The 9,971-nt window shown below is 29.5% G+C and overlaps 1 protein-coding gene across 2 annotated transcripts in view; it reads left to right on the top strand.

The window, feature by feature from the left end:
* LOC139426626 (uncharacterized) overlaps positions 1-9,971 on the top strand; it is a 19,742-nt gene that overhangs the window by 5,728 nt on the left and 4,043 nt on the right. Inside the window, exons 5-6 of one of the 2 annotated variants that reach the window (XM_071186021.1) lie at positions 4,893-4,949; positions 6,663-6,775. The exons of the other annotated variant lie outside the window; for it this stretch is intronic. Of the exons in view, the coding sequence (XP_071042122.1) occupies positions 4,893-4,949; positions 6,663-6,713 (108 nt within the window). The 3' untranslated portion in view covers positions 6,714-6,775. Of the gene's footprint in view, positions 1-4,892; positions 4,950-6,662; positions 6,776-9,971 lie in introns of those variants that run through there. 2 annotated transcript variants of the gene reach the window in all.

The raw sequence follows: 9,971 nt of genomic DNA, 5'->3' as shown, positions 1-9,971 counted from the left end.
AAAGCCAGTTATTTCAGCTTCAATATATATATTTATATGAAATACCGGGGAATCCACACCGATATTTTTTAGTTAATTAAGAGTCAAAACACCATAATTAACGAGTCAAGTTTCAGCATAATCTTTTATTTTACTAAACGATGGTGAAATAGCAGTTTCACCCCTCTCCAGGCGGAGAGGAAGAGACAGAGTTTTAGTCATATCTGGCGGAGTTTAATTTGTAAGCATGAAATACCAAAAAGCCACGCAAAAACATCCGTCCTGCATTTTATAGGATAATTAAAAAGTGTAAAAAGGTCAGTCATATTGCCTTCCTTGTGTAGTCTTACGCCTCATCAAATTATTTATTACTCATAGAAAATCGTTTAATCCTTCCTTATATGGAAGTGAAAGATCTTAAAATAACTTCTCTTTTGAAATATAAATCTAATTATTATTCATTGGTGTTTTGAACCTTGAAGTCCCAAAATAGAATTTCTACCCTTATCCTTTACCGAAGATATTTTATGAAAACGAAAGAGTTTTAATGCTTTTATTAATACAAACGTATTTATAATTTTTGTATTACATCCCCCCCCTTAAAAAAGTTTTTTCATACGCCAAAATAAAATTTTAGAATACTATGAATTTATAAACTTTAGATTAGTACGACTGTCCTCTTTCCTACCATAAATAACATTTTTCCAATCTATTTGTTCTAGCTATACATTTCTTGATTTAATTTTTAATTTCTACTACACCGCAATTGCATTCAAAATAAGAATATTTTAATGGCATTTTTATCTTTACCCTAAACACTATAGTAAAACAAAAATATAAATTCAACTAATCAATAAATCGTAGAAACTGTAACACATAAAACAATCTACATGAAAATAATTTCTTGAACATTTTTTATGCCAATCAAAACCAATTCATAAAAAATAAACATTTCTCAAAAAAAAAAATTTTTCAACAGTAAATACGATCAATATATAAAAAGTAACAGTTTCAATTGAAACATCAAGTATGAGAAAAAAAAATTAAAATCATAATTTATGATTTTTGTTTATTTACATGAGTATTTTTTCTTATTAATCACTAAAAATCAAAGAAATAAATGTTTTAAAAGAAATACTCAAAGGATACGCAGCTGGATAAAGTTCGAATTAATCCAAAATATATCTTTAAAGCCACAACATCAGATGAAAGTTGATAGGAAAAAAATTATTCTTTTTTCTTTTCGTTAAAATGATTTATAAATTTACACCGAGAGTGAAGGAGAAATTGAAGCTTGTTTATCTTTGAGTTCTGAGTAGGAAGGAGGGAATGTCGAACATCTAAGTAGACCATCGTAAACCATTCCGGGGTGCGAAAACTCTTCATCGACGATAAAATCCAGAGCAGCACTGGCATAACTAAACTTTCCGTAGGTCACACTTGTAAAGGGATGGGATTTTTAATCGAAAACTTTTTAATCTCTATCAGGAGTCCAATGAAGTTTTTCTCTTCAATCCAAGGGGGTGAAAACTCATCCATCCTTCTCGACGAGGTAGCAGTCACGTTAGGCCTCGTTCCCAATATATAGAATTGCTAAGTTTCTTCCGCGAAGCCAACATCCTGTCTGGCTTGAAATACCGGGGAATCCACACCAATATTTTTTAGCTAATTAAGAGTCAAAACAGCATGATTAACGAGTCCAGTTTCGGCATAATCTTTTATTTTACTAAACGATGGTGAAATAGCAGTCTCACCCCTCTCCAGGCGGAGAGGGAGAGACAGAGTTTCAGTCAGATCTGACGGAGTTTAATTTATAAGCATGAAATACCAAAAAGCCACGCAAAAACATCTGTCCTGCATTTTATAGGATAATTAAAAAGTGTAAAAAGGCCAGTCATATTGCCTTCCTTGTGTATTCTTACGCCTCATCAAATTATTTATTACTCATAGAAAATCGTTTAATCCTTCCTTATATGGAAGTAAAAGATCTTAAAATAACTTCTCTTTTGAAATATAAATCTAATTATTATTCATTGGTATGTTTTTAGCCTTGAAGTCCCAAAATAGAATTTCTACCCTTATCCTTTACNTATATATATATATATATATATATATATATATATATATATCAAACTTTTCAGTCAAAATGTTTAAATAAACAAAACTATTCAAGAAATAGTTGTGGAGATTGGTCGATTAAGCAAGCAAGGATTGTATTCAATATAGTATGCTTGTTTGCTAATTGAAATCAAAATAAAGTTTTAAATTCATTAAATCTCTTCTGAAAATTATACGTGGTAAAAAAAATTTTCTTCCTATTAGCCTAACATTTTACAGCAATGGATTAATAATTTATATCTAGGAGGCTATTTATATCTAGAAAATCAAATCTAAATTAATACAATAAACATTTTTTATTTAATATGTTTTTAATTTAATTCAAACTGTTAAACAAAATAAAATATTTTGGGGTTTGATAAAATAAGATAGCTGGGCTTGGATCCCCTTAATAGTCTTCTATAAGGCTTATATTTTACACAATTTTAATCTGTAACTAAACTTGAGAAATAATGTCTATGGATGGGTGATCGTGTAAAGCTAAGGGTGGTGGCGCTAGTGGTTAAATTGCTCTCGCATGACTTCCGGGTTACTGCTTCCGATATATTTTTACGTCGCAGATAAGATGGAATGGAATTTGGCTACATTTTGGCTACATTTTATTCAAATGTAGCCAAATAAGGGATAAAATACAAAGCATGGCAAGCCTTAAGAATTATTTACAATGAGATATTAACTTTCCAAAATTTTTTTTGGCCTTACGACCTCTGAGAATCAATACATTTCTGAAAGCTCTTATGAATGGTACAATTATGTTTAGATTTGAACCCAAATTACAATAACAAAACTGCATATAAAATTAGGCTAGTTCACACATCGCCTCGTAGTCATAACATAAGCGGAGGGATACACAGGAAGTTTTTTAAATTTCTTCGGTTTAATGACGCTTGTTATTGTTTATATTAGGCCTCCCATCCTATGGATGGGTGGCCTAATGTAAATCAAGAATTGCAGTTTCTCATAAAAATTTAAGCGAGTTTAACCTTAATAACAATAATACAAAACAAAAAAAAGAGTTTTTTTTCATTGAATAATTATTTATTGTGATATAGTCGTTGATAATTGAAAAGTTTTGATACAGTCATTGATCAATAAAATGTTCTTTTTTTGAAAGCAAATATATCCAGAAATAATCTTGCAGGTTGGTGAGCTAAGCTCGAAGGATTGCATTTAATATTGTAAGCTTGTTTGTAAAGTGAACGCATCAAATTATAACTCTACATTCCCCAAATCTTGTTATGAACATTATACTACACCCTTGTGCAAATTAATTGAAACAAACTCAATAAATTCAGAAAACTAAGATTCAGAAAACTAAGTGCATAATATGATCTCCACGACACTTTATTAACATTTGGACACGATTCGGCATGGATTCCACTAATTTTTTACAGTCATTTATAATATTTGTGTCCTTGTACCACACATGAATTAACGCCGTGATTAGCTTCTCCATAGTTGTACAGTCCATATTTAATAGGCGATTCTTCCATATGGCCCAGAGATTCTCAATTGGGTTGATATCCGGAGAGTTCCCTGGCCATTCCAATGTCTCAATTTGATTCTCAGACATGAATTTCTTGACAATTTTGGACGTATGGCAAGGAACTAAATCCTGTTGAAAAATTCCTGTTCCATCAGGTTATCGTTTCTTCAACTCTGGAACAACTTTTTTACCCAGAATAGTAATGAACTGCTCAGAACGCATCATACCGTCAATAGGCTGCAAAGGTCCAACCCCATTGTATATTGTAACCGAAACAACCCCAAAACATCATCTTTAAAAAACACGAAAAAAAAGTTTGTTTCAATTAATTTGCACAAGGGTGTAGGTAGCAACACCACAGCATTATATTCAATCTCTGCATCATAACGATACGCAAGGAACTGTACATGAAATTTATTATTTTTTTAAAGAACTTATACGGTGACAAAATCTCTTCAGCGTTATATAACAGTTTTATTTTTTCCATGTAGGCTAATTTTAATGAAATTATAAGTTTCGAAGCTCTATAAAAACCACAAAACAAAATCATGTCAAATTTAAACGGACCCCTATTGAAGAAGAGAAAAAGTTTATATCGAGAAAAAAGATTCAAAATGTTTGCAACAGATGGCGCTGCTAGAATTATGATTTAACTTTTTATATTTAAAAAGGGGCCGACTGCAAATGTAAACAAAACTTAAAAACACGGTTAAGGTTCAAGTTATTCGTTAAAGCAACTGTACTGTTTAATTTTTAACGTGCAATTTGCATCTTACTATTCATTTGCCATCTGTAGTCAAACCCTTTCCAATTGTGATGATTGAAGCACCATCTGTTGCTGAACTGAGAACTATTTTTCCTTTTGCATTACGCTTTCCCATGCATCCATAATGTTTTGCTTAAGTTTGACGCCATTTCGTTTATTGCTTTTTATAACGTTATGTAACCTAAGCTTTACTTATAACCACCCTAAATCCCTTACTACGATTTTTAATATGCTTTAAATTTGCATTTATTATAGGAATACAAAAAATTTTGACTTTTTTAACTTTGAAGAAAGATACCTTCAAAAAAATTTGTGAAATTATGTTTTTCAAAAAATATTTCACGTCCAAAAGAATATGCAAACTTTGTCACCTTGATAGTATTGAAGCCCATTTGTGCATCATAATAAAAAAAAATAGTTATTAAAGATAGAATGAAATTAAAATGAAGAATTTTCTAAAACAATATAAGAAGTAACTATATTAAAGTTAATAGAAATTCGAACCAGAAAACTTTATAAGTTTAAATATTTCCTTCTTTTCAGAGAATATGCGCTGACCTCACTCGGGTAAGGAGATGTATAGTACACACAAGAATGATTGTAAGTAAAGTTTCAATTTGGAATAATATCCATATTTATAAATTATGTAAAATTAAAAACAAATGATATATTAACAGTAATTTGAAAAATTGCATTTAAAACAGTTCATAAGATACTATATGAAAATTTCAGCATACAGAAGGTTTTTTTTAATTTTTTTTTTTGATGGATCTAAAATTTGTTGCTTATTTCGAAACAAGTATTCTATGATTTTGAGATGGTGCGACAGATTGAATTTTTATTTACAAAAATAGGACAAAAATGAAAGTTCATGTTTTCTTGGTTGTAATTAACTTTTTAAGAAAAAAATATTTTTTCATATATACCTTCGGTTAACAGAGAAACATGCAGAGATATTAAACAAGAAACTAAAATAATTTTTATATGATACAAAAAAATAAAAATAAAGAATCGAAATAGAAAACCGTCCTATTGTTAAATACAAACTAATTATCGCAAACTGATTATCAATATGATACCAGTACTTTACGAAATCAGATACTAGTACAGTGAAAGAAATTTCAATCAATTTTAAAAGATTTTGATTATTATATACCTGCACTTTTGAAAATTATATACCACAAATTATTTTCTCTCGTGTGCCCTTGAAAAGGGCGGGTCGAGATACGAATAAACAATACCACAAATTATTTGCCTACACTTTTGAATATTATATACCACAAATTATTTACCTACACTTCGAAGACATTTTGATTTTAAACAAACACATTTTTGTTCGGTATATTTTGTTAAAAAAAAAAAAAAAAAACTTCCAAAGGCTCACAAAAGACCCGTTGAAGTACTTGTCGGTTATCGATCATACATATTTAAATATTTTCCGCGCATGCGCAGTATGAAAGAATTAGTTTAAATACGTTATCCTGTGCGTGGCTTAATTTTTTTTCTTCAAATTTTAAAGAGATCGTTTCATTTTTAAATAACATTACTCTAAAAAGTTTGTATAATTTTATTAAACATTTCTGTAGTTATAGAAAGAAACGTAAGGTAAAAAAATTCGTTTTTTTTTTTAAAAAATGTCCACATTTCCATGAATATTAAACGAGATAAACGAACTGTCGTGCAGTTATTGCATATAATAACCAAAATATTTTATACAAATTAGAAGCTTATTGCTGTATTTTTTGACATAGGATGTTGAAAAACATTATTTTTCGTACTTAGTGCCGGTCTCTCAAACTTCTAACAGCTTTAAACATTATCGATGTTTACAAGAAATCAAAGGACCTAAGTACTTTAAAAAATTTGAAGTCATCCCCTAAATATTTGTCTAGAAATATGACATAAATAAGTTGGTATAGAAGTGTTTCCATAATTTTGCCCAACCCCTGTAAATGCTTAATGTAAATTATTTTTCACATCTAAATTTTTTTTTATATATATATAAAAAAAATAAGTTTAAATTATCTTGATTTTTTTACAATGCAGGTATTTTTCAGCTTGTAAAACATTTAATTCTTTGAAGTTCTTGCCATTTTGGAGTTAATTCCATGAAGTAAATGCTCCCTAAGTAAATATAGGTATAATGATTAAAACTCAACACTGATGCAGATCATTTTTAAAATAATTAAATACGTTTATTGTTAAATTAATATTTCCGTTAATCAGATCATGTGAAATTCATAAATATGTCTAATCAATGTGAATAACATTTGTATATTATGGTATGAATAACAAAAACATATTTTTTTTCAGGGATGCCACGTCAAACTACTAGATGATCTGCACGCAGCAGGGAAATGTTAATAATCCTAATACATGGTGGAAAATGCAGGGGAATGTTAATAATCCAAATGCATGGGGGGGGGGAAATGCAGGGGAATGTTAATAATACAAATAAACGATTACAAAAAGGGGGTAAACGATAAATTTGGAGATTTGAATATATTACAAAATAAAAAAATTCGCAGGACTGTTTTGTCTCTAATTGATGATCAATATATGCCTACAATTAAACGAAAGATTGAGGTAAAAGTTTATCTACAGAATATCCAATCAGGAATAATTTTGCTTTTAAAAATAAAAAAAAATCTTATTGAGGTTGCTTTGTTGTGTAAAACCCACTTTAAATTTAAAGGTAGTGATCACGAAATCTAAGGAAAATTGATTGAATATTATTTAAGTTTTCATTGCATCATTAATGCATATTTTTAATTAAGTTCTATTATTGTATTTTTAAGTATACAAGTTACATTTCCTCTTAATATGTGATCACTAGATTTGGTCATTAATCTATGATCCATTAATCTATTTGGTTTGTCATTATTCTACTGAATCTATGTGAAGAAATGTTCTTTTTTTACGGTTTTTAAAAAAAGTAAATCAAAATGAAATTGAATTTTATTTGGTTTTATCTGATTCATCTATTTATTCGAAAAGAACGGTCATTTTTTCCCAACGTAATTACCTTTTGTATAATGTTAGTGGAAATAAGATCTATTGACTTCACTCAAAATATCAGAATGAATATATACTTTACCTAATCATTGCATAGGATGCATAGTTTGTAAAAATTCCTCAAATTGCGATAAAGTATACTAGTTTATTTGGGGTAACATCTGTATGATCTATTTTTCCGTAAAATTGTTTTGTACCATAAAATATATTTTTAAAGTAAAAAATTTTATACCGTAATTTCTACAGTAATATTAATTTATTTGTAGTGATTCAGCGATTTTACAGTAGGTGTTACTGTAAAAATTATAGTATACTGTAGAACCTCGATTTATCGTTTCCTGAGGAACAATTCATTACGATGGACCACAGATGTGGGAAAATGTCGAAGGTGGGAAAACGACGAAACGATGGGTCTACTAAAAATATTGGGTCAGCATATAATAATGACTTGAAAATGTAAGAAAGGAAATAAAGAAGTAATGAATTTGGAAATTAATAAGTTTAAAAAAGTCAAAAAATATTAATTGAGAAAGCAAATATGCACTTAATGCAGAAATTTTTCATCATCATCAATTTTTCATCACCTCCCTGGGCTAGACAGCCCAGGGAGGGCCAGTGCCTTCCTTTGAATTCAAATCCACTTCTCTCTACTTTTGACACTTGTTCGCCAGATTTTCTCCTTTAGAGTAAGGAAATCAGTCTCAACTAAATCCAGCCATCTCAGCCTGGGTCTACCTCTTTTCCTGTTCGTTAGGGGTTTGTGTAATAGGATTTTATTTAAATTTGAGTCATCATTCCTTCTGAAAATATGAGCTGCCCAGTTCATTCGATTTATTTTTATGAATTTCACAATATCTGGCTCTCTGTAGACGATACAATACTGAACTGTATAAAATCTACAGAGAGCAAAAATTTTTACGAAGCAGAAAAAAAAAGATGAATAGAACTTATTTACTTATTTAATATATCTGAAAATTTTGATTTAGCCACACTCTTTTTTTCTTAAGCGTAAATAATAAATTTTCGACGCTTATAACAGCTTGTGGTTCATTTCCTTTAAGTTCGTATGAATACAGAAAGCTACTTGTTATTTCAAAGGTTCCTAGGACGAAATTTCCGCAACCTAATTTCACTGGTTTCTGTCAAGTTAACTTTCTTTATCTGAATCACATTGTACTTCATTAGCTTCTGCAACCATTTATCGGACGGATAACACAGGTTTGATCATTTTTATCAACTAATGCATAAACATCAAAAAAGATGTTTGAGGCGTTTTTTTCTAACAACAACAAATTCTCATTATCTTCTTCATCATTAGCATCAAGAGCTACTGCTTTTCCTCTAAAAAAATTAACTTCAATATTTTTGGAAAATATACAATAGAATTTCTGAACGATAGGTGAGGAAATCTGATAATATCAAAAACGATCTAAGCGGGTAACATTATAACATTATAAGAACAGCATTTGTGACAGGACCGTTAAAGCAAGACAACATATACGGGAAAACGAAAGATGCGGGAACGATGGATCAAATTTCGACTGCATCAGATATTTTGCGCTTTAAATTTTTTGTTATATTGTAAGTTTTTACTGTACAAAGCGGAGGCACCCTACGTGCCATTACGTTTTACCGTAATTTTATCTGGAATTAATTACAGTGTGGTCATTCAAAATAAAGACAAATATAATCTTTAGACCAAGTATAAAGCACGAAAATTATCACATACTTTGCCTAATTATTGTATAAATTTTCCTCGGGTTTTTTATTAGTTCTTCTGTGGATGGTAACACATATATTTTATTCAATAATTATTGATAAAATAATATTAAAAACCAATTTTTAGGTGACAAAATATCATCGACATATAAGGATAGCATTATATTTGCATTAGAGAAAAAAATTATGGATATTTATTTACATACATGATCCGTAGTGAAATTCTATTTAAATCTTAATTTTAGATGTTTACAGTGGTTCGAATAATAAACATCTCTAAATGTGTCTTTTTACACATCACGTTTTTAAGCCAAAAATAATATTTTTAATTAAATAAAAAAGTTAAGTAAAAAGATAAATAAATTTCTTGTGAACCAACCAGATACATTGTAGCCTTTTATAATGATATTTCTTTTTTTATCGTATGAAATTAAATTACAAACCTAAAATACACAAACTGAATTTTTTTATTTTTTATCTTTTAACTAGTATAATATGTAACACTGTTAAGAAAGAGTGAAATAAACAAAAAGGAAAAAAAAAAAGAAGCAAGGCAAGAAGAGAATTTTAAAGAAACCTAACCCTTATTCCCGTCTCGAACAATTTAGTTTTATCCCTATGCTTCAGCGGGTCTAACAGAAATCGTTATCCGAAAAAAAATCCCTATCATGCTGCCCAACTACGACCATTGGCCACGATAACAGCAAAGAATAGAAGCTACGTCTCCACCCTAAAAGTAGTAGAAAAATTCAAATTTTTTGAAAGCTCCACGTATTTCATTCCCTTTTTCTCAGAGAAGCTTACTTCTTTCTTTATTTTTTTTCTTCTTCTTTTACAATACTTCAGAAGTCAAGAGCTTTTTTTTTTCGAAACTGAACAGATAAGATG

Source organism: Parasteatoda tepidariorum, chromosome 9 (genome assembly GCF_043381705.1).
Source record: "Parasteatoda tepidariorum isolate YZ-2023 chromosome 9, CAS_Ptep_4.0, whole genome shotgun sequence".
Classification (NCBI taxonomy): domain Eukaryota; kingdom Metazoa; phylum Arthropoda; class Arachnida; order Araneae; family Theridiidae; genus Parasteatoda; species Parasteatoda tepidariorum.
Note: the sequence above shows the minus strand (reverse complement) of the source record. Positions and strands in the feature narration are given on the sequence as shown.